This window comes from Falco punctatus, assembly GCF_963210335.1.
Source record: "Falco punctatus genome assembly, chromosome: 1".
Lineage (NCBI taxonomy): Eukaryota > Metazoa > Chordata > Aves > Falconiformes > Falconidae > Falco > Falco punctatus.
In genome coordinates this window covers 74182414-74208659 of record NC_137580.1, presented here as the reverse complement: position 1 = coordinate 74208659, position 26246 = coordinate 74182414, and the positions used below count along the sequence as shown (strand labels likewise).

At 39.6% G+C, this 26246-nt stretch overlaps 1 protein-coding gene across 3 annotated transcripts in view; it reads left to right on the top strand.

Moving 5' to 3' along the window:
- GRID2 (glutamate ionotropic receptor delta type subunit 2) overlaps positions 1–26246 on the top strand; it is a 790688-nt gene that overhangs the window by 32912 nt on the left and 731530 nt on the right. For all 3 annotated transcript variants that reach the window (XR_013924346.1, XR_013924347.1, XM_080368765.1), the window contains exon 1: positions 1–26246. This exon is cut by the window's left edge and continues 32912 nt beyond it. Coding sequence is in view for 1 of the 3 variants with exons in the window: in XM_080368765.1 (XP_080224891.1) it covers positions 26159–26246 (88 nt within the window). In the remaining 2 variants the exon portion in view is untranslated.

Sequence of the window (26246 nt, the reverse complement as noted above, 5' to 3'; positions counted from 1 at the left end):
AGGCAGGTATATTACAAAATGTCACGTTAAGAAGGGGAGTTCATTCAACTACTTGAATCTCTGGAGACTTATAACTTCAGCTGAAGATTTTTATTATAAAGTACAAGTTTGTGACAGAATAAGGTTCAAAGATTGACTGCGATATTACACTGACTGCAAAGCAAGCTTAAAGCAGTATAGCTAATGGCAGCTAGCATGAATTAGTCATAGAAAAATGTTCTTACCCAACTGGTGTCCCTATGGGGGAGAAGACAGGTTCAGCCTGTTGACTGATCCCAGAAGTTACAATGGAGTCTTCCCTAACTTCTCCCCTCATTTGTCAGCTTTCTTTACTTCATAGTACGTTGCATGTTCATTTATAATACATAGGATTGGCAACAAATTTCTCACTTCTAATGCAAATTCGTACCCATCCTCAGATAGCACCACTGAAGTTCTGTTCTAGCTACACATACTTCTCAAGAGGGGTTTTGCCCTCTTCTGGGAGGGCTATTTGAGTCGGAGGTCGTGATCTCCCACTGCCACAATTATCTTTGTCCTATTTTCAACAAACTTTCTGTTCATGTCAATGGGTTGCAATGCCTTACCAGCCTGTCTCCTCTCATAGCCAGAACTTTCCTCACTTGAAGGCTTCTTTCTGAGTAACTTAAATAATGTTATTCTTTTCACTACCTGTTCTTTGTTTCCCATCCTTCCCAAGGCTGACTCCCTTGATTAGGAGCCCTTTTGTTCAGAACAGTTTTAGAGAACGGGTCAGCTTGACCTAACTTTATGCACAGATTTGTGTATAGTTAAACACTAAATCAGAGTTTGTTAATTTGGGAGTTTAGACAACAATTCCCCTCCTCCTGGACTTATTTCAGTAGAGGAAGAGTCAGTTTTCTTTACGTTGAGGTGGAGGTTGAGTGACTCCAGTCACACATGTTGTTGTTACTGATGGGCCTCACGTGCCCAGTGAGGTGTAGTAGCACCTCGGAGGCAGGTAACTTTGGGAGGGAGGTGTGCATTGCTATTACAATGAGATTATTTCCTCTAGGGAAAGTAATTTTGCCACAGTGACTGGCTCAGCAGGGGACATCTTCTCATAGATCCTTCATGTGACAATGGCTGTGCAGCTTATCAGCTGTGTGGTGCCACCAGGGAGCACGACAGAGCCTGGCCGCGGGGTCTGCACTGGCGTTACTCCTACCCGCAGGTGCTGAGCTGGCAGGGTGTGCTGCTTAGGGGGCTGTGGTAAAGGAGATTCCATGCGTGCCAACTACTCTGACAGCGATAGCTGTATTATACCCTACAAAAAGCTTTCTGTAATACTATGCTTCTATTAGGTCCTAGTTTTCTCTAATTCTCCCCACCCCCAAGTAATTTTCCCACGCAAAGAGACCACATTAGCTTAGGCTTTCTTCTTTTTAAGCTTTTAGCATTTACATTGATAGGAGACAGGGTGGTTCCTGACCTTTTGAAGTCATTTTGCTTTGACCATTACTGGTAAGCTCATTTGAAAGCACCTCAGTATCGTCCTTAAGGCAAGGACTTCGCTTACATAATTATTTTACTATACAAAGGGAAAAAACGCCTCTACTTGGTAGTAGATTCTGACAGTTTAGATGTGTTTTTTTCCCCTCGTTCCAGTGGAATCCTAATTATGCAATTATGTCAGCCAGTCTTTTATGTCAGCAGACAGACTTTTTCTCAAAAGCCTATTTATTCTATTATGTAAGTCTGTGAAGTAATCTTTGCTCCATTATGACCAACAAAACCCTATGGCATTGTGACTTCATTTTTGTTTAATTCCCTTGTGAGAAAAATTCCCTTCACAGAAGTCCTGCAGAAAGCAGCTCCTAGCTTTGCTCAATGCCTATGTAGAATATCGAAGTCACCGGTCATGGGACAAGTTTTCATGGTGTATTTTGTCCTCCCTTCTCCTTTTCCTATCTGGGTCTTCTCATATTTCTCGAATATTTTGTTGTTGTTTTTAAATGGTGGAAGGCAGCATGCAATGTGGTGTACCGTTGAGTGGGTAGATAGTTGTTTCTTTAAATGATGTCAGCTTTCTGCCTTCAAAATAAAGTGTTTGAACTGAAGTCTACTGTAGTCAAAAGGAAGATTCTCATTTACTTACATGTGCAAGTCCAAGGGCTCAGATCTGCCAAAAGATAAGTAGTATACTCTGCCTGCCTGAATAAACAGTGCCATTGCCCCAGTTAATAGGGCTACAAAAGGAAACCTGAGATAGAACATGTTGGTAAATGTTGTTCTCCAATAAAATGATAATTAATAAGCTTTTAATACTACAACTACTGAAATTCTTTCCATAGTTACCCAGGGTAATGTACCATATTAACCTAAATTTTCAATGATAACTCTTACGCTCCTTTACAAAAACAATGAGCCACACAGACACTTGTTAAGAAAATTTATCAAACTGCAGAGAAATGTCTACCTTTTAATTTTATTTTTTTTTTAAGTGGAGAGTCGTTTGGCCCCATCATCTGAGGATGAAATTTTTAATTATCTAAGCCATCATCATAGTTCCAGCAGACATGAGTAGAGCTGTTTAAGACACTGTCATATGTCAGTAACAAGACCCCATTTTCTTACATGGTGAAGACAAATCCAGGTATTCCACTGTGTCAAGAAGCACAAAATGAAGCAGATCTGGGTTTCTTCACTTTAAATGACAGAAGAAATAGAGGGAGATTGAAATGAAAGTATACTGGACTGCAAACTTGTCCTGGTTTTGGCTGGGACAGAGTTAATTCTCTCCTCGGTAGCTGGTGCAGTGCTGTGGTTTGGGTTCGGTGTGAGAACACTGCTGGCAGCACACGGGTGGGTTTGGTTGCTGCTGGGTGAGGGTCAGACCCAGCCAAGGGCTTTTCAGTTTCTCGGGCCCTGCCAGCGAGAGGGCTGGGGGGCACGGGGAGCTGGGAGGGGATACAGCCAGGGCAGGTGACCCGAACTGGCCACAGGGATATTCCATACCGTATGGTGTCATGGTGAATATATAAAGCTGGGCAAAGAAGGAGGACGGGGGCGGGGGGATGTTCAGCGTTACGGCATTTGTCTTCCCAAGTAACTGTTACTCGTGACTGAGCCCTGCCTTCCTGGGGATGGCTGAACACATCTCTGCCCATGGGAAGTCGTGAATGAATTCCTTTGCTTGTGTGCATGCCTTTGGCTTGATATCTCAACCCACGAGTTTTCTCACTTTTACTCTTCCGATCCTCTCCCCCATCGCACCGTGGGGGGAGGGAGTGAGCGGCTGCCTGGTGTTTAGTCGCTGGCTGATGTTAAACCATGATAAAACTAAAAATGGAATACCCATTCCACATGGGGATAGTTACAAGTAGAGGCCACCTTTCTTCTGGGGCGATATCACCTTTCACATTGGCCTTTGCCAGTTCCCATATGTAAAGCAGAATCTAAGAATTGCTTTTAATTTCAGTGGGAGTAAAGAGAAATGTGTAGTGTTTGTTTCATAGAAATACATAGCTATGGTCTGTTGTTCCAGTTCAGTAGAATATTTCATCTGTGAATACTGTTAAAATGAGGGATATGTTTCTTAAGAAAAGGCAGGTCTCTGAGACTGCCTTCTACTGTTCACTCCCTTAAAGCCTAAGTAACACTTAAAATATATAGAAATAATAAGTCATTAACCTAGTTTCAAGAGGCAGGTTGGAGCAGATGCCCTCCAGATGTCCTTTCCAACCTACACTATTCTGATAAAATGATAATTAAAAGTCACTGAGAGAGACAAAACAAACAACAGTATAAATACGGTTTTTGTGTTGAAGTGCAATGGTATATTATCAGAAAAAATATTTTTTTTTCCTTATTTTTTCCTTCTCTGCTTTAGGTTGAATGTGAGTAAATCTTTACTGGATTTTTAGCTTAGGGTTCATCAGCTAAATTATTCAGGTTACAGCCTATTTAGACTTCTGGCAGATCCCAGAAATCACCAGGCTCTTCATAAATCATCTTTATAGAGTAGCTGAAAAATTATCTGTTCCAGAAGCATGAAGCATTTTCTTGCAGCTATAGTAATTGTACGAGTCTGGGTGCTGTATCTGAGGACAGAAATATTTCCTCTCTTCTTGACTGCAGAACTGGGATATTAGCTGCATTTCTGGTTCTTTGGTTGGAAGAGTCATTGTACAACTGCTTCTCATCCTTTCCCTCCCCTTCGCTCAATATTTCATACTTCTAAATCTTGAGTTTGGGCTTTTGTGACAGCTGTTGAGTTCTGCCCTGTGCAAGACACAAGCTACTATTCAGACCATCCTATGGCTTCCACGGAGCATCTCTGCTGGTGGGAATGGTTGATCCAGATGTTTGGGGCTAGAAGAATACAGGTTTGTTCATTTAAACCAGGTATAACTATGTGAAACTTATGAAACATTTGTTTAGCGTGTAGAGCAAAGTTTTGATCATTTACACCACTGGTTTGAACAGAGTGGTTACACTCAGCTCCATCTTGAAACTGTCAGCTTGTGTGACTATATTCTCCTGCTATTAATTTAAACATTATGAATGTGGTGAAATTTTTATACTGGGTCAGTACTTCACTGCAAAGTAAGACAGAACTATGTTTTGATCTGACTTTCTGCCTGACTACCGTTACCATAACAGCTGTTGGGGGCACGGTATGTAGTATGCTGCAGTCTATCTCCTATCCCAAAATTACAGGCAAAACTTTAATTGATCAAAATAACAGTGATGATCTCTGTTTTGCTGGGAGTGTTGCAGTGTTTACAGCATTGAGGGATCTCACAGATGAGCACGGATGCTCTCAGAGAAAAAGAGCTACATGACAAACAGGGTTGGTCTGTGCAGGGGAAGGTCATGGTGAGTGACATCCTCTTATGTAAGGATCTGCTACATGTTAATATATACATCAACCTCATATTTGAGGAAAAAAAGGGGTTGGGAGATTTTTAAGCCCAAGGACTGTTTCCTCCTTTTACATGATTAATGTTATTATGGTGTTACAATGTCAGGAAGGTATTTGCAGGCTCTCTTTCTCATGGCTGTGCAGTTAACTTGGGGACAAGGATAAGGTGCCACAGCTGCAGGCTGCTGTGCAGGTCTGGGGAGTGCTTACAGAGGCACAAGCCCCTGGCTGTTAAAAAAGAAATTGATTGTTTGACTGTGATTATCTGTGAAAAGTCTAATGCCTATGTAGAAAAACATCATGAATGTAAAAGCTGGAAGTGCAGATGTGCTATGAACAGAACTGTAATGTAAACCAGCAGCAGTGGCTCATGCCTGTGGTCAAAAATCCAGAAGAAGGGCAGGACTATATTATCTATGATGTGGAATGTACACAGAAGACCAGGGTGCATATCCCAAACTACATTTTTGCCACAGAGTGGATGACCTTTAGGATGAAGAAGGGGCAGAACTGTATGAGAATGGGAGTTTAAAGGGTACGTGACAGCTTTTGTGGACTTCATTCAGTTGTTTATGGGCACAAAGTTTTGGGGCTACACTTTCCTGGCATATAATGCCAAAAGCTACGGATGGTTGCTTTCATAACGTTATAGAATAGTTTGGGTTGGAAAAGACCTTTGAAGGTCATCTAGTCCAACCCCGCTGCAACGAGCAGGGACATCTTCAATTAGATCAAATTGCTCAAAGCCCCCATGCTTTGTTGTTAGTCAGATTCAGAAGGAAAAACTGGGTGTGCAAATAATCATGGAAGGTGGTAAATTCATGTACATAGAAGTACTCAACTTGAGTATATGTTTCATAGACTCCTCAAAATTTTTACCTATGAAACTAAGAAACCTCCCTCACACTTTGGACTTTGAGGGCTGCAATAGTTATCTGCCCGGTTGTTTCAGCACTGACGACTTGCAAAAGAACCCTGAGTTACTGTTGCTGACAAGACATAAAAATTTTGAGGGAGGTCTCCAAATTGTATAGGAATGGGATTATGGTGATAACCCAGTACACATCCTGTGAGAAAGAGGGCAGTGGAAAGGTGAAGGCTTATTGCTGTACAGATCCCTTTCGGGATACTGTGTTGGCCTCTCCTTGCATGTCGCTGCATTTAAGTTCCTTAAGCCTGACATGGTTGCATTCCTTCCTCGTTATGTGTTTATCATTGGAGGAAAAAGGGGGATATTCAGCCCTCTCCATTCAATGGTTTATATAGGTGGCTTAAAAGTAAAATATTCAAATGTCTCATGAGTTACAAGGTGATGAATATCAAGCAGGATCCTACTCCTTGGCTGTGCAATCATTGATTGGGTGCTAGAGCATTTGAATTTAATGGTTTTCCCACGGTGCTAACAAATGTTACTATGAAAATGACTGGAATCCCCTGGCAGGTGCCACCTTTGGATCTTTGTACTGCAGCACCACAAAAGGTGAAACACCCCAGAGATGTGCTTTTCTGCAGCAGGAAAGACACTATCGCTCTAATGGCAGGGACCCAACTTTGTATTTGTACTTATACATTTATTGAGGCATGGGGTTTTATCTCTGGTTTTGACACCTCAACTGAACATCTCAAATGCAAATAATCAAAGAAGAAACACTGAAAGCAGTATCTGCTTAAAAACTTTGTGGGCCCCCATGTTTTTGTGAACTATGTGCACAAGGAAGAAAAGACCTTGTGTTGACTCAGGAACACCAAAGTGCCCTTTTCCCAAGGTCTACCCTAACTGTCAGATGATGTCTCTCTTGATGTAGCTCAGTTCATGGGGTTTTCTGTTCAGCTGGGGAAACATAGGGTAATGCCAAGAAAGGATCTGCTGCACAGGATTACTAGCACATCTTGTAAGGTTGACACAAAATCAATCATGAGAGCCACCAAGAAACTGAGGTCGTGTGTTTTCCTGAGGCTTTGAAATTCAGCATGGATGCATGGTGCATGCCTTGTGGTAAGGCACTCCTTCAGCTTTGGAGTAAAGCGATGGGTTGATAGTCTATTGCTTGACCGCCTGTTTTAGGAGCACAAATCCCAGTGAAAATCCTTATCTCTGTTCCAAGTACATAATGATGTTTATGAAAATACCAGTAGCTTGAATAGAGTAAAACCTGGATTTTTTTCCCCATGTTTTCCCATTAAGCTGAAATTAAGCAGAATCTGTTACTGAAATGCACAGGGCAAAATAATCTTCAAATACCTCTTCACAAACCATGAAAATAAATAAAAGCCTTCAAACTCCGTGACCTATCGTTTTATTGTTGAAAGACATAACTGCTGGATGAACTTGCATAGTCTTCAGTTCACTGTAATAAGAATCCGACAGGAATTTTAATGTTAGATTTATACAATGAGGTCTTGCCAGGAGAAGAGAAAGGTGTCAGAAGTATGTCTTTTTCAGTTGTCACTCTAGGTAAAATATAGGCTATTCGTATACTTGTTTTGTGGGATTCTGTGTTCATTATATCTCCCTTGTTGTTTGGTTTTGGTTTTTTTTTTATTCTCCCTGTTTAATGTATACTCATTTGTAACATAAAATCTGTCTTGCAGCCCTGCAAGCATAGCTTATATTTAACAGTCAAACTGACTTCTTTCCTTTTCATCTATTGTCTGTAGTCAGAGAAAGCCTGCAGGCCTGTCGCTTCCCCTACCTTTTTCTGCACAACCCAGATCTTTTTGGATTATTCCCCTGGGCTGCTGGTCCAAACCCATTTAAGACTAATAGGTAGGTACATGTGTAACTGAGTGAATGAGCTGAAGTCAGAGGGGGTTTCACAGTTGTACCTGTGGGTCTGCAGTCCCTTTTTTACTTAGGTTAATGTGTTCTATGAAAGGAAGCTGATAAGAAGTAGCATCTGATCCCAGGGAGCTCACAGTGCTAATGTTTTTATAGATAATAAATATTTTATAGATAAGTCAGTGGAAAAACCCTGCCTGTGGAATTCCCAGTATTGTTTCCACTATGGTCTTTTCTCAAGAACCACGCCTAAGATCAGACAGTGATGCTATTCCTGGAAGATCTGTGACAAATAGATTGGTGAGATCTGAAATTTCCTAATTTCCATGTAAATTGATGTTCCTGCCGTAGGAAGTGAAACCAAGAATAATTAAAGAAAACATTGCTTATAGTTTCTATGTCCTAGCAATTACAGCAAAGCCTTATAGATACCCTGGTGACTGAAACATTAATCAAATAATTTAATACAGCATCAGTGGACTTAACAGTTCATGGCTCCCACAAACATGGATCATACTGTCATCTATATAGATAAAGCTAAGTACTAGGCTGAAATACTACTTTGCAACACAAAGCAGACTTACCAGAGCGCTGTGATTCAAGGTACTAAGATGCACCTGTTTTATAAATGCAAGTGTTACTGCTTTAATGTGACTTGCAGAACTGATTGCATCTATATTGCCTTAAGCTAGTTATGCATTTAATCATTGTGGTAGGGGCTATCCTTCAGTGGGCTGTTCCTATATACCCTGCCCTAAAGTGGACAAACTGAAGCAAATTCTTTGGAGTACTTATTTTTCCCATTTTTATGAATCTGGACAAACCATTTTCAGTGCCTGCTGCTTGCTTGCTTTTTCCCTGGAAAGTTTTATAGTTTCATAGGAGCAGTGGTTTTGCTTGGGGATTTTTTGTTTATTTCTAATGTTAAATAAATAAACACAGAGTGTTGAAAATAACTTGGAAATATCTTGCTCACATTCCAACTTAGTTTGAATCCAAAGAAGTTGATAAAGGATGTAAGCATTATCTCCAAAACCATCAACCATAGGTAGTGATCCCTTGCACAGTGATACTTATCTTGAACTGCTGGTAATGGTCACTGTTCACACTGAAAGTCCAACTCTGTGTGAGTATATGTATGTATACACACACACAGTGTGGGGAAAGAGAAAAATACTCATATTTCAGAGAAAAAAATAAGTTGAAGACTGACATTTTAAGAAAGGAAAATGTGTAGAATTTGCATGTATTTATCCCTTAACTTCTAAAATGTGCTTTGTTTGGCATCTTTCTCATGTGATGGGATGGAAGTAAAAAGTAGAGAGAAGTGTAGCTGATCAGAAGAGTTTTCAGCTTTCAGGTATATGTAAGAAGAGAGCGTATAGTTCAGAGTCCTACCCTGGTGGTGTGGCAATCCAATATGTGACGTGCTGAACAATTGAAAGTGCTTAGTCTTGCTCTGACACTAGATGACAAAAAATTGATTGAAGACAGGTGAATTGAAGACATTGGTGGAGTTCATGAGAAGCAAACAGCTGTCAGTGCCTCACCAAAGAAATGAGAGCTGTAAAATTTGCTTATATTAACTTCTGGCTAAGCAAATCTCTACCTACCTGAAATTATTTAAAAATCACTATTGTTTTGCATAATAGAGTGCAAATTACAAACACTAACCAAATTTATTGCATAAAAGTTGGAAAAATTTCTAAACCCACGCTTTATTTCAAACTTTATTTTTGAACTGGATAGTTGTACAAGGAAATAAGGAAAGGCATTGGAAATCTCTGGACGTTAGATTTTTGAAAGTCATTTTTAGATGTGAAAACTGCTCAGGGAAGTTTGGGATGTCTTAGAGAGGTACTCTTTGTAAACCAAAACTCTGTTCCACTTCCCTAGCAAGGAGTTTCACAGCCCTCAGTTCTGCCAGAGAACCTGATACACCTACAATAAGTGACTCTTTATGTTAACGTTTTAGATTACTCAGGTCTGCCTGGAAATTTCAGTTATTTTCCAAACTGTATAGGAATGAGGCTGTTAAGGAGGAAATCCCTTTGCTGGCAAATCTATTGAAAATGTTCAGTAACTCTGGTGGCAACTTGAGAAATTTTAATTAGGCATGGAATTAATATTTGGAGAAAGCACAAAATTTAGACATACTCCTTTCTGAGGCTAAATGAATGCCCAGTGAGGAGCAGTAAGTTTTCAAAGTATGTACTTTAAAAAAAAAAAAGGGAAAGTAAACTACATGATCCAATTACTAAAGAAATTCTACACATTCAAACACCACAAATTGACAGCTTTGAGTAAAATTAATATATTGGCTGAAAGAAATCAGAATGTCTGAAAGTGAACAAATGATGTGGAAACAGTCTGATGTATCAAGATAGTTGTTAAAATGTCAGCAGAGTATTACATTAGCAAAGTAAAGATCCTCATAATTGTCAGGGTTCCACACCTACTTATAAGTATTCTTAGTGATTGAAGTAGCATTGCTAGACATAAAAGACAAATCTAAAGAATATATAAAAATAAAACTGTTAGATCTCATTGAGCAGGTTATTATAAGGGATGATTGATATGTACCTGTCACCATTAAATGTGCAAGGAAACAAGAAATGGATGCGTAACAATCTTTTTGATTGTTTTCAACAAATTACCTTGTTCTTTTCCCCAACTCTGTCTTAAAAGTGATCTCAAAGACTTGTGGATCTATGATTCATCTATATTCTTGATGCTCATTTGCTGTTGATCACAGAATATTTGTGTTTCAGCCAAAATTATGAGTAAAAACACTGAAGTATAAGATGAACTCTGCAAATTTAAATCAGAGGAAAAACCTTCAGGAAAATTTCTGGGCTAAGAAAAAGAGACCAGAGGTGGAAGTCATACTTTTTTTAAATGCTGTTTGATTGATGTTGTACATTTATTATCAGCATGATCATTAACTTCCATGATACAGGAGAACAGCTGAGATAAGACATTTCTTTTAGAGAAATAAAATACTTCAAGGATATCCCATCATCTTTTAGTATATACCATACACATTTCCAGGATACAGAAATTGACTTCTGGATTTTTAACTACCATCATTCTACTGCTGATTAATGAAAGTAGTTGGTTGATGTTCTAAAGAGGAATAGTTTAAGTCTGCAGCTCAAATAAAAACCCTATGATTTCTAGGAATTCATGAATGTTTAAAGTAAAACTTTGCATCTTGCCTTGTATGGCAGATCACATTAAGGCTTGTTTCATACAGTGAAAGCAAACCAGACTTCAAAGAAAATGTGTTTGGTTGCTGAAATATGTGTGCATATATATGGTATATTATACATATACATGTGGTTTTATATATATTTGTGTGTACAGGTAAAAATTTTTAAAAATTGATTACTGACTGGTGGAATATTAATGCTCCCAGCTTTATCAGAGATTTTTCTTTACTTTTGTTTTGTTACTATTTTGGGGGGTATTTAAGATATGCAATAAAACTAATGTTTGCATGCCTTATTGAAAATAAATGGCAATTTCCAAAGTGTTTAGAGGGAGGACTTCACTGGTGGTATAACAAGCTGTAGGTTTGCTGTTGTCTTTTTGGTAACTTCTTTAGTTCAAAATCATATAAGCACATACCTGACTTTTAGGAGCGGTGTTTGGGAGGTTTTGATGGAGTCTCAAAAATATTGTGTCTTTCAAGGAACTTGCAGTTTTCCCCTGTAAAGGAAATGGGCTTTTCTTGGTTCCCTAGCCAGACAGTATAACATTTTGTCATATAAATAACCAAAACATCAATTGTAGAAAGAAAACGAGTATGAATGGAACTTTTAGCAAGAACCAAGAGCTACCTCAGCATAAACAGAACTACTCCAGATAAATTCAAAGCCAGTAAGAAATTGTTTGTTATATACTGTATATGAAAACAATGCAGGTAAAGTTATCTTAACTTCAGTTTTCTAAGGTTCAGTGCTAGTACTCTAAACTGGAACAGTTTTGTACTTCAGGAAGAGGTTTTCTTTTTAAAGAAGCCTCAGATCTACTCTCGAATGTGCAGTATTGGTATGCATGTAAATTTAAAGTGCACATAAATATGGATTTGGAGGTAAATATATGTGGACATTTGCCTATCAAGTGTAGGCAGTGTTTTGCCTCCTCTGTAAGTCTGCTTCACAATAAAATTATGAAATGTGACATGCTTGGAAAGCAAATTATCTGAATGTATGTGAATATATTTGGAGTTTCCTAATCACAAAGACAAAACCCAATGAAGTAACATACCTTGCCTTTTACATCACTACACATAACAAGTCTGTTTTGTATTGTTATGACAAAAAGATTGCTTACTATGTCGAGTAGGCAGTGTTATTAAAAATAGTACAGAAACTTAATTGACATAGGTAGTTTTCACATACAGTATGTGTCAGTAACTCTGAGATGCTATAGACTAGAACTGCCCATTAGAAATCATCAAGCAGTATTTCCCTGAAAACGGGAGTGCTAAAGGTCTTCTGTAGGATACTCTAAGTGGTATCATAAAATGTCACTAACTAGATTAAATGTTTTGAAGGTCGTTTCCTTACACACACACACACACACCCACCCATCTGAGGCTAAGATGTTTTGGAAATGTGTATGGAGGCTCAGTTGTACGAGGATACATACACAAAAAAATATTGTGGTTAAAAATCAAACAAGCAAAAGTTGCCTGACAGCTGTAGTGTGTCATTAACACTTAATCTTTAGTAATAATTTTCCACTTTTTTTCATAACACAGCACTAGCTCTGCCCATTGCACCATTCTTCAGCTTTTTCTCTCTAAATTTTTTTCAAACGGACTTCTACCAAGGGATGGAAAACTTACAAGTGACCAAGAGCAATGGGGAGTGTTACTTCTTGCTAAATACTAACTCTGTTTCTCCCTGGCTATTTCCCTTTCAAAGTGTTCTTGTCCTTCCTCTAGATGTTATAAAAGGAGCTGAAATAAAGGGTGGTTGCTTTGATACTGGGTAGGAGTTTGGGAAGAAGTCTGTCTGTTATATATTAGCTTTCCTTTGGTTATGACCTTCTGGGGATGCATTGAGTTGGGGGTGGCTCTTCTACCTGTACTGACTTTTACCACAAACTCTTATACAGACCAGTGAATATACCTTTGATGCTTTCATCTCGTAGTCTTTCATTTTCTCTTTTTTTTTTTTTTTTTTTTTTAAGCAAAGGTGGGTGCACATCTTTGTCTTTTGCCTTGTGTTCCTCAGCACTTTTAAAACCAAAGTTCAAAACATAAAAAAAGGGTTTCAGTGCCACTGGCTCACTCTGCTATGGCAACTTCAGCGTAACACCTTCAAAAAATAAAATAAAATGGTGGGGCCATTTGTAGTATACATGGATTTGGTATGTGATACAACCAATCTCTTTCACACTTTCAAAAATTTTAAATCTCTGTCCTTCCTGTAGTTAATCTTAAATCTCAACAAAAGCATCCTACACACACAAAAAAAAAAAAAAAAAAAAAAAAGGAGAAAGGAGTTGGGGGGGAAGACACCTCCGAATAACTGCTACTTCTATGGACAGAGCCATTCACTGCAAAGGTAGAAGGTCCAAATTAAATCATATGTGAGGACAGTCTAAGCAGAGAGTCAATCTCCCTTAGCTACAGCATTATTTATAGAAAGTGGAACAGCTCTGTCAGGAGCAGTTGAGGTGCTTTGTTTAAGTTGCTGTACCAAGGAGTACTTCTGAGCTCCTAGGTCTGCTTTTACACCCTCGCTGTGTCAGACTCTAGTCCTAGGTGTGTATGAGAGTCTCTGTCCTGCCAGTGATTTGGTTATCTAGGGAAAGCAAATGTTTCTGTTCTGGGTAGGTCCCGTCCCAGGGAACCATGACCTGAGAGCTCTTGCACCATTCAGCCGCACCTTATTTATAGCCTAATAATTCAGAGGCTCACCTGGTGTACAGAGTCAGGTTCCAGGCACTCTGCTACCTTAGAGCCTTATCTGTAATGACACTGTTCCTTCTGTTTGGTTTTTTTTGTGTTGTTGTTTGTTTTGTTTTTTTGGGGTTTTTTTTGGATAGCAATGTATCATGCAAAGTCTTTCAACTTGCAGGTTTTACATTGTTTTCCTTTTTTTTTTTTTTTAAAGAAAAATTAAATTGATGGCAAAACTCCAACCTTCTATTCAAATATACGCTGTTCTTGGATGAGTTCTTTTTGTATTGCTTTGTAAACCACAGGAAACAGACAATGGGATTTAAAATTCACATCCATCAGCTGGTTTGGTATTATTTCCCACAGGGTTTATAAAAACCCCCTCCTGCTTCAGTCCTGATCCACAGCCCTGTGCTGTTTTATACATGAGTCTGGATATCAAAAGCTCATCCAGGAGGAGGAGGACATGTCTGGGGTTTGTCACGCTCCCCTCCCCCTCCTTAGTCAAAGATGCTGGGAAAATATGATATTGTCACATATGAAACTAGGTTTTCTTCCTCTGGGTGCTTTATGGTAAGACCCTAGAGACTTCTTTTTATTACTTACTTTCTTTAAAGGTGGCTTTCCAGCAGATAAGGGATGGAATTTCCTTACTTCTGCTTTCCTGAGAGACCCAAAAATTTAGTTCTCAATTCATTCTACTAAAAGTCTGGGATTTATATTAAAATAATTCTTGTTTTATACATAGCTTGATAGAAGACAGAGCTAATTAGTCTAAAATGCTTAATTCATTGTTTGATTTAAAAAAAAAATCACTTTTGTCTACTGGACTTCGTTTGTGTAACCCTTTTAATGACTGTAAGTTGTAAGTTCAAGTCCAAGTTTGATAGCCTCTTGCAAAACTGCTTTCTTTTACAAAAGAGCAACTACTTGCTTTCTAATTCTAGTGAGCTGAGATCAGACTGCTTCTACTTTGTATTGCAGCTGGCAGTTCTGCCCAAAGTTAGGGGCAGAAGAATCTGACAATGTGTTTATTAAAGTTGCTTATGCTCTATCATCTACTAAAGTATGTGTATTTTTTTTTCCATTTACCTTTGACAGCCAAAAAGGAGACATTGCAGTTCGTATGGCTTATTGATTTTAATGCTTTATTTTGCTAAGAACAGCAGTAAAAAAATGCAATGGAGAACAGATAGACAAATCATATGCCGTTAAACTCTAGTCACTCAAACTTGTATTTGTGTGTTCAGCTTTCTGTATGTGGGAAAAGCTTGTGATTTCGCTGAAACTCTCTGAAGCAGAGTTGAGCAGGTGTGTTCAGCCTTGATCTAGTTGAGACTTTAACTGATTTGAAAAGGAGTCAGGTAACCAAGTCTTGATGTTAACACAGGGTTCTGGATATGTTCAGAGCTTTAAACCCCTGAGGTGATGTCCTGCTTTGCAGTTTGTGCCAAGATTCACCTGTCAAAAATGTTTCAAATGTGATTTAATGCAATTATTGTTTTCCCCTCACTGGGTGCGTCCTGTGTCAGTTTGAGATTCACTTTGTGCGAGTGTTAGTTTAAAATCTGGGACTGCAGCTCATCAATTAACTTAGAGAAGTCAATCGCTGTGGTCTGATGTGGAAACTACTATCAGATGTCCTTTGCTGCTTGAGTGATTCCACTACGCTTCCCTGCAATTACTGGAGGAGTAACGTATATTCAAGGACCAAAACTCTAAGTGTTTGTGTAAATGTGTCACCATGTCTGTATACGTGAAAAACAGTAGAAGTGGGAAATAATAGCACAGTATTTACAGCAGACCTTCAGTGAAGCTGAACTTCCTGAACCTGAATAACTTTTTGATACCCAAGAGAAGTATGTAGTCAGGCCACAGATATTCAGGCTAAGTGGTTTACAGCTTCTTAAATAACTAGCTCACATATTAGTAGAAGTCTATTCAGATTTGTGCATGTAAGGAGGGTCATAAAACATGTAACTGCTTATCTACAAGAATAATTTATATGCATTTGCAGTATTACACTACCTGAAGAATTGTCTAATGAAGTAATTATTAGGTGGGGTTTTCTGAAGCTGCATTTTCTTTCAGACCTCGCTAAGCATTCAAATTACGGTGGTGTTATACTGTTACATATGTAAGCATTCTGTTTATTGAACACCTCCCTCTTTTCCATAGCCGTATGACCAATAGACGTACCGAATGTTATTTAGTCATTCACTACATTTTGACAGTATTAATGTTGATACCTTCCTTTCTGAAGAATAAAATGAAGCTTTACAGTAACTTGGGGGTGGTGTGGGGGTGGTTACCCTCTTTATTATTGGGTTGCAGAAAGTATTCAGTGCAAGTAACACTTAAAAGAGCTAAATTATTGTTACTACTTGCCTTTTCAGAATAGGCCACAAACTCGAAAGGCAAAAGACAACAGAAAGAGGCACTTTGTCATTGTCCCCAGTGGCAAGATAGTTCTCGGCATTTCACCCAACAGGTAGGTGCTCAGAAATATCTTATACTTCACTGGTCACCTAAATGTATACTAACCATCGACTTAAAAAAGAAAGAGACCAGAAAAGTAAACATGAAAGAGGAAAAGTGAAAAGAGATTAAAGAACATGGATAACTGTAATGGTTGGAAAGCTTGTAATGTAAGTAGATAGTGTGGGATTTGTGTGTGTGTGTGTGTGATGGGGATGATGCAGGAACATTCAATATTTGGAGTCATCCAAAACGTATTTTACAGTCATGCTAATAGGAATTGTTTCAATTTATCAGCATGACTTCACTAATGTGAAGAAAATGTTTAACCTAGTCAAAATAGAAGATTCAGCTTTCTTCTTTTCAAAACTCACTTGATAATAATTCTAAGCAAATGAAGTAGGCATCAACGAAAAGTAGGTCATAATAGGAAGATAATCTTACTCTGTGTTTCCGTTTTTCCATCTATTGTAGAATTTCCTCAGAACTGTATGTTTTCAAGAGGCTCTTCGAAATGAAGTCTTTCTGACTGGTTTTCATTAAAATAGTAACACTTCAGAGTTGTGTGGCCTTTCCAGTCCTGTTGGGGTGGTTATATAGGGTAAATATTACATGAAAATTACTTGCAGAAGCCAAGTAAAACTGAGAAAAACAGGTTGTTTATTTTAATTTTAGGTACTGTACAGACAAAATGGTGGATGGATATCACCACAAATAATTTATCATGTTAGTTAGGTAGTTTCTTCCTTGCCTTGTCATCAGATCTAATGGTTCTTCCTTAATTTGTGACAGAAATACTGTGGATTAAGGTAAATGTCAACTATAATGATGCTGTTTGTTATGACAAAAACACAGAGAGAAGGAAATTATGTTTAATGCATCAAAGCAAGAAATTTCAAATAGGTTATTTCAGCTACCTTGATTTAGTATTTCTTTTGGGGGGAAAGAAATGAAGGAAAGGTGAGGAATTCTTACTGAAAATAGAATGAAAACGTGCATCATGAAGTGTTTAAAGACTCTTAGATGTAGACACATATTTGTCTCATCGATGAAAGACATATGAACTCTTAGAGACTACTAGATATACTAATATCCAACTATGTAATGACCAATTAGTGCCTTCTGGCATGGGGAATTATTTGACTCTTTGGATAAATAGTAGTGATTTATACATTTCTCACATTTTAGCAGTCATCTTTCTCTACTGCCTCTTCATTTGGTTCAGTTAACTTCTTCTTTGTTGGAAAAACCTAGCACCGGTAATTGTACAGGGCAGCAAATCTTAGGCAAGACATGGGACTTATTTTTGTATGGAGATATATTTTTTTAAGCCAACATGCAGAAAGTAGCACACACCATAGTTGAGATCTTGTGTTACAACAAATTATCAAATGTTCCTGGGGTCCTGATACTAAAACCATGTAGAGGTTCACAGATAAAAGTAATTTTTCTCATGTTGCTACCTCTGCCAGAAAGAGACCAGATGGTATTCAAATGCACCCAGGAAAGAGAGTGGATAGTTTTGGCAGGGAGCTTCCTGTGCTGCAACTTGGCAAATCCAAATTCTGCTTTGGATTTTATGACATGTGATCCTGGGAATACGCCTGACTACCTTGTTTCCCTTTCTGACTCGTGTTTTTCTTGTGTAGTCAGTGTGTACTGTATTTGTGGTATGGACTATTTTGCTATGCATTTTTGTAGCTGCCACAATGAAATCTTAGTCTTGCTAGAAGGTCCAATATAACACTAATGATTACTACTAAATAAAGATGCAATAGAAAAAGTATGTACAACTTTGCAGGTGCCAGCTTAACTACGGTGTTAAACAACTAGCAAAGCCTGCGCTATTTGTCTTTCACAAATGACTGAGTCATATTTTTGTTAAACCACCAAATTTAACAGGCTTCATTCTAACTTTTCCAAATAGGTAAAAGAATCTAATGTGCCAGGTTTTCTCCCGCTTAAACCATGGGCTCGCAGAGCAACAATAATAATGTTTTCCGATACTAGGCTTTTCCGACTATCTCTTCCACCACCCGCAGCAGAGCTGATTCTGGTCTTGCGTGATATGAAGCAAGCAGACAGCATGTGGCATTTCTGGTTCAGTGGTGACTTCTGACTGGTCTTTCTTTTATTGTTGGAGTTGAAACTCCCTCTTCTCTTCTCAGCAGCAGTGAAGATGTAGAATGAGATCAGTTAAAATGGTTTGCTCTTGGTTGGTTCTTTCACTCCACATACTAACCAGAATAGTCTGAGTCCCTCAGCTGCATGAACTAAAAGGCTACATGGAGAGCTACTCGGATCTGAACTGTGACTTCACTGTGCTCTGTCACCACTCTGCTGTCTTTCTTTTATCACAGTTTTTCTACAGATTCCTCTCCACTATAAGGTGTCATGCTCTCAAAGCTAGTTCTCCAGCCTTCCCAACTTCTCCTCCTCTGTGCACACCTTCCCCAGTGACTGGTGTATTTGGCTTGGTGGCTTCCCCACAGAATATAAATATCCCTTGCTCTGGGTTTATTATAGCCTGAACCTGTGGCTAGAATGAGCCAGAAGGCATTACCAGCTACCAGAAGAGGAGCTAGGAGTGAGATGGACATCAGACAGAGAAGACACACATGCCCTTTGTCAGCTGCTAGGAGGGCTGTCTGCGTTTGCCATTCATGCCCTACCCAAGATCTTAGACCTGACCAAGCACTTGCTGAAGCGACTCCTCTCCTGCTGCCAATAGAAGATCCATAGGTAGAAACTGAGTTGTGGCTGCAGGTGTCAGCATATTCCCTGCTTCTCTTAGTTCCCCTGCTGGCTTTCTCCACCATTTGTGACTTGCTTTTCACCCAGCATAATTGTGGGGTGGCTTTGGCAGAAAGTGCCTTGCATGTCTTTCACTCTTTTTGTAGCTCTTGAAGGGAAAGGAAAGAAGTGGTAAAGGGAAGATAGCAGCAAGGGCCATGGTTGTGGAAATGTGGTGAATGATAGGAGGAATATTAGAAAGATGTAAAGTTCCAGCAAGAGAGAAGAGTGAAAGTGTACATATACAGCATTGAGGTATGGTCAGTCATCTCCAGGAGGAACCAGGAAAGTCCTGGAGGAGAACAAAGTGGTGAGTAAGAGGGAGTTTGAGAAAGATCCTCCAGAGATGGAGGGTGACTAGCTGGGTGCTTATAGAGACAGAGAAGGACTTGGCATCAGAAGGATTTGGCTTGATATTTAGTACTTACTGGGCAGGTGAAGCATGAGAAGGGAAAATTTATTCTCTGGTTATCTTTTAATCTAGATAAGATTAGAAAGATGTTACATAAATAGATATCTAAAAGCGAGACATTCTCTCCTGTGCCAATGAAATGAATGACTTGATTTCTGTTTTGTTTTTTTCTCCTGTTCAGATCATGGCCAAGAAGTCTTTGTCTGTTATTAGGCACTGTGTCCTCCCTCCAGTAGCATAACAGCTTCTGAGTGAGGTACATAACAGGATGGCTCAGGTCGCACAGGAGATCTATAACATGAGTATAAATGGAGGCAAAATAAATCTACCTCAGCAGCAATCCCTGTTACTTCACTTTGATAACACTGGTTGCTCTAAGGGTTGACTTTACCTCATACCCACTTTCTGACTTTTGTGTAGTGAGGCTAAAGGATAAGACACAAGCTCTCAACTAAATTCAGTAATAATGTAGTTTCAAAAAAGCAAAAAAACCTTTGAAATCCTTCCTATGTACTGCACAAAACTTTTTGCATTTCTTCTGCCCAGCAGGATAACTCCTGATTCTGGTTTGGTATTTGTTCCTTTGTGATAAGATGTTCAAGGCCACAACGTGCACTTTCTGTTGAAATGCATTAAATATTTAATGTTCTGTTTATTTGTATAAAGGCCAAATGAAATTACTTTCTATCTATCTATCTGAATGTGCACATGCACACACACACACTCTTGCAGATGTAGACACATTCACGTGTTTAAGGTATGGAGAAACAGAATGAAGGAAATTAGAAGAAGTATTTAATAGTTTGCATTTGAAAAAAACTAACTAATTTAGTCCTTCGAAGTATTCCATTAAGTAAAGGCAAGATTATCCCCATCATTCAGAAGTGGACAGAGGCCCAAGAGTGCATGTTTCACCGCAAGTTTGACAGGACTATGGAGTCAATGTCTGGGCCACTACTAAGAATTCCAATGGTCCTGTTAACCCGGACCTCTTTCATAATGCAGAGCCCAACCTTAAAGTTGGCAGTGGGCTAAAGCTTGCATTTAAAGGTTATTTGGCGGTCACTGAAGCAAGTCCATTTCCTAATGGACAGATGTCCTCTTAACTAAAGCCCTCCCAGATGACTTCTTGTTCGAAGCTGTGCCAGGTAAAGCAAAGACTGAGTAGACATGTCAACTGAAGTAACCTCTCAGAGCTAGCAGCTTTCCTGAGAGTCTGAGGGCTGGCTCGGTGGCAGAGGGACATTTGCTTGTTGACACATGGTCTCTTGATAGGTCTGTCAGTCAGTTGCTTTATGCATTTATTTAAAAAAAAAAAAAGTACAAAAATACAAAAAAAATACAAAAATACAAAAAAAAACCCAGCAATGCCAGGTGGGGGATGTTTGTCAGTTGGTGTTTTTAAACGAGGGGAAACTCAGTGTTACTTAGATTGAAATAGCGTTCATGTCGTCCTATACAGACTGGGGGGTGGAGGCCCATGGTTAGTTGACTTACTATCATGAGATATTTACCTGGTCAGCCTTGAGTACATCAAATTTTAAAGTCAGGCAGATCTTCTTGCAGCCTACATCATAAGTAATCGTAAGTAACAAGAATTAAATTGATATTCATGACAACTTTTTTTGCCTCATCACATGTAAATTAAGATTTGATCTGGGAACGACATCCTTAAGGGGAGATCCTGGGTCCACTGAAATGGCTCTGCAGGGAGCTGCCTGCGCTGAGCCGGTTGCTGAATCTGTCGTGAATTTAGTACTGAGGGTCTTACAGGGTCCTGTGTTTCATCTATAGTGTTATTACTTGGTGGCGGGTCAGAACTTCCAAATACCATCTGAAGAGAGGAAAAAACAAGTTTCCATACAGCCATCAAAGAAATATGGAGATTCACAGAATTACTGTTAATTTTCACATCAGAAGCGTTCATTTAAAAAATGACCCACAAAGACTCGAAAAAGTAGTAGTAGTACATCATACTGTAACGTAGTAAAGTGTATGTAGATGTAGTAAAAATGTAGTAAAATGTGGTAGATGAAGTAAAAATGGAGGGTGGGGAAGAAAAGATATTAAGAGTCCAGAAATAGAAATTAATCTTAGCAGTAGTAGGTGGGCCTTCCTGGCCTTTCTGCCATGTTCAAATGGCATCAATAACAATTTGGGTATGACTGTTACATATTTGTGATTGATGCTTCTGTCCTTTAACAGATGATTGGTTCTTTTTAATCCCACCTCTTAATGCAATAATATTGAACTGTTTCATGAAAGAGAGGGAGTAAATTAGAACCAAGTAAAAGAAATGCTTATTTTTCACAGCCAGTTGGCACTTCTGCAATCCACTGCTACAGAAGGTCACTAAGTTTAATGCTGATGGTTTGTTTGGGGGTTAGAGGTTTTTTTTCCTTTTTTATTTATTTTAATTTTAGGATAACTCTGTGACTGTTAACAAGATTCATAACTATGTAAGCTAAGATTAAAAGGTTAATTGAATACCAAACTTCAAGATAGGAAATGATGCTTTAGTAGGGTCAGTAAGGAGTCTCTCCTACCTCCCTTTCCCACTGGGTACGGCACAGAAGGGTGTGATGGATGCATACTGTTTTTTTTTCCTCTGATGTAATAACTTATGGGCCTTCCTGAAAAAGGTGTTCGAGCAAATGGACTAACCTAGGCTGTAACCTGATTTCACCTCATCTAAACATTTTGTATGTTTTGAAATACCTTTGAATATAAAATACTGCATTCTAATGTGCAAAAGGAGTTTTAATGTTCATGTGTAGGAATGGTAAATACTTGCTATGTGATTTAGGTCTATTGTTGTAAGGCTTAGCTATTCTGTTCACCTACCAGCACTGAAGGTTGTAAGTGAGACTGTTCAATCACTATATTAATTTCTTCAAATACCTGAAGGATATCCTGGGACTCGGAATTAAACAAATCAAAAGTTGACCTCTGCACAGTCAGATCTGTTTGTATGGACAACCAGAAGGGAAAAGGGGCATAGGTGAGTAAAAGGCACGTGAGACTTTTGTATTTAACTGTCTTTTCTCTATAGAGAGAAGCTCAGGTCCCAGGCTGACTTGGTTAAGGTAGCAGAGTACTGTGAGTGGGTGTAAGGAAATAAACATTAGATGGACACTCTTTTTCCCCCGCTGCCCGTGTTTTACAAGAACATCCTTTCTTTGCTGCTCCTCTAGGGGCTGCATTAATGTGCCACACTGTAATAGCCAATCAGTGGATACATAAGGTACATTAACCATTAACTTCAGTTAGAGTAGTAGAAAGAAGACGACTACTCCCCGTTGTTAGCAATATTGGTTGGCTGATGGTGATGCTTCTCCCATGGATGCTAATGGTGAAGATGAGGTGATGTTGTAGCTGAGGACATTTTGGGAGGAAAGTTGTAGTGAAGGGTGGGCAGCATGGGTGAAATGTGTGTGACTTGTTTCCAAAGTGCCTGAGACAGCAGTCGCTGAAGTTCTAAGAATGGTGCTCATAGGCCTGTGTTCGGTGTTCAGCCAGGTCTGATCAGTAGTTTCTTTGGTTTGGGGTGGGTTTTTTGGGTTTGGTTTGTGGTTGGTTTTTTTTGGGGGGTGGGGGTTTTAGGACAATATTTTCACAGTATCAGTAACTCCTGCTCTGGAACTCTTTTCCCCCCCCTGACTTTAACTGGATAGTTCAATCCATTATCCTTCTTCAGCACTTTTCTCTGATACCTTGAACCAACCACATAGTGTAAGATTTTTTTCAGTCTTTTTAAATGGATGACAGCAGTTGTTTTTTTTAATGAATAAGAATTGAAGAGAATGAAAGTGAGGAAATGCAAATTATTTTATCTCTGTGGTGGATACATGTTAAATCAATAATATGTTCATTATGTAAAGTAAGTTTATTTGAAATTATTTTTAAATTTACTGCAGTCTTTTTCCTCTCAAATTTTCAGGTAGTGTTACCACTGGAATTATTTTTCAAAGCTACACTCCAAAAGCGTGTTTTATTCTTTAGAGGGTATTTGTGAAGTACAAGCTCTTGGCTTGTCCTGTGCCTCCTGTCCTGTTAAATATGTCTACAGACCTAAGCAAAAATTTCCATTTAGTGTGACCAATTCAGGATACTGGATGCTTAGAAGAGTCAGTAAGGATAGCTGCTTTCTAAATAAGGCCTCAAAATTCCTGGTATTATCTAAACTGAGGATTAAAAGGTTATAATTTTCCAAAGGTTTTCATTACATTTCCTATTCTGCCTACTGTGCATTGTACATTATTAAAGAGTACTGCTCTGACATGCCCCCCAAAGAAGGGAATTAACATTTCTTGTGGACTCTGTTCTTTTGTGGAGAAGTAATGACTCAAGCAAGCAGCTTCAAAAGTTTCTCAGATGAATCAGAATTTATTACTTGTAAAATTAATGCCCACTACACTCACTGATACTGTGCATAAATTGTCATTTACAGGAAAAAAAAAAAAAAAAAAGCACCTTTTTTACTGTTTGCTGTTGACAACAGATCTGTGACTCGCACAGAGGATATGGACAGATGCAGCACGTGACATAATTTGTTAGACTTTTGCTTCACACTGATCATCATCTACTATTCTCTTTACATACTTTTTCTTTTGTCTCTTACAGTCAATTTTAGTTTTCATTTGTTATAGCTCCTAGATGAGAGAAAGCCCATTCTAGTCAGTGAAAAGATGAGCCCTGCCTTGTGCTTGTGATCTCACTTGAAGTCATTTGAGTGTTACCATCTTTAGGGAAGCAGTCACCTGTCAATGTGGACCCAGGCAAAGTAGACAGTGCTGCTGGTGGTTTGTTTGGTTGGGGTTGTTTTGTTGTTGTTGTTGTTTGGGTGGGGTTTTGGTGGGGTTTTTTTAATAGATTCAGTTATCTTGCTCTTTAATACTGGTTTAGTTTGCCTTTCCTTACAAATATTACTACTTTCTCCTGAACTAAATCCTTAAATCTTGTACGTATACAGGTGTTAACTAGTCCCATGGCTGAAAGAAGACAGGTGAAAGTCAGGTATGATGAACTTAAGCTGAATGCTATAACTTAAGGAGATGCCTTCAAAAAAGGTTCTTTCTGAAGAAAAGGGGTTGATTGACCTCTATTTAGACTTCTAAAGGGACTACCAGCTCTTATCAATGGCTTACATAAGTTTAGGATATAACCACTATGTTGGAGGAATTCTTTGACTTCTGTGTCCTGTCTTTAGCCTGACTAGAAAAATAAAAGTCAGAAGAAAGGGTAATAAGACATAAAGTGGGGATTTAGAATAGTTTATAGGAACATGCTTAACCTCTCTGTGCAGTTCTCTGTCTGTGTAATGGGGATAAAGTATTTAACTACAGCATGAGAAGTCTGAGGATTAATTGGTTAATGAATTCATAGTACCCTGAGCATGAAAAGTGCACTCTAAATGTTTTCCCATAGAAATTTCTCTACTACCTAAAGAGAGAGGAAGGAAAAAGCCAATTCATTGCTTTAAAGAATTGTGAGAATTCCATCAAGAACACAGATAATTAAAGTCATATTAATAGATTTTTAGGTCTTCATTTTCCCCTTGAGGCCAGGTGTCCCTGATATTTTTTTTTTCCTTTTCCCCTTCAAGCAATGTCCCTGACTCAGTTGTCAAAGACCAACAAGCAAAAGTGCTCATCTAGCTTTGAACTTGATACCTGCAGTGGAGTTACAAGGTTAAATAAATGGGGTGGTGGTTGGTTTTTTTTTTTGTTTTTTTTTTTTTTTTTTTTTAAGCTGAGCATAACACTTCAAAAAGATCTTCTCCCCCACCCCCAATGTATTTTTAGACTGTATGCACTCCTGCCCATGTCTCTTCCTTAGTCCCAGCTGAAGATTTCAAGGGAGATGAGCTCTGTTTTGTTTCTCCCTTGTATTGCAGATAGGGGGAGGAGGTGGTTATTAGAGAGAAGCGCGCTCGCTCTCTCTCTCCGTTTCTCTCTCTCTGGCTGATAGCACTTATCTCTCGCTCTCTCTCCTTCTCCTAGGTGATCCATTTCTAGGCAACGTGCTGGCTGGTGCTGGAGCTGCCAGCTCTCTCTGCATCCCACCAGCAAAGCAAGCTCTAAAAGCAACCTGCAGACCATCATCTGCTTTCCTCTGCCTGGCTCCGGGCACTCCTCCTCTCGCTCCTGCCCTGTCCAACCACTACCTTGCGCGACAGAGACAGCACGCCGGGCTTCCTTTGCAGATTGCTTTATTGATATTTTTTTTTCCTCCAGTTGTGGGGGGCAATTTTTTTAAGCGAAGGGTGTGTGTGTGGGGGGAAATCTCTGCATTACTATCTGCATTACCTTGAAGTTCACTTTGTTTTTTGGCCTCCGGGGGGGCTTTTCCTGCAGGAATCTGGTTACTGGAAGCGGGATCGCCTGCTCTCCCGGTTGCCCGCTCCTCCCCCTCGCTGAAGGCGAGCTATTTGCTGCGGGCTCCTGGGGCTTCTCTGGCCAGAGGGTTTGTGTGTCCGTGTGTGTGTGCTCGTGTGTGCGTGTCCGTGTGTGTGTGTGTGAGCGTGTGCGTGGTGTGGGTTGGAAGTTGCCGTGCAGCAGCCGGGACCGAGCGGATCCCTGGACCCGGCGGAAGGATGGGGATTGTCTGACCAGCAGAGGCGGCTGCTGCCCGCGGCGGCGCCCGGGCTGGATGGATTTGCTGCCGGCGCTCCCAGCAACTCTGGTGCTGCCCAGGAGCCCCCCGAAGTGACGCGGGGTTTCGGCGAGGAGAGGGGCGCCGGGCTCGCTCCCTGCCCGGCCGCGGCGGTGCGCCAGCCACCGGGATTTACACGCTCCTCCGGCGGCACCTCAAACTCTTGGGTTTCCTGCGCCGCGGTGGCACCGTTTGGCGAAGAGATCTGTCGTTACAAAGCCTGGACCTCCGGAGGAGATGGAAGTTTTCTCCCTCATCCTGGTCGTGTCCGTCTGTTGGACTCGAACCTGGAAAGCGGCGATTGCAGATTCAATCATTCATATCG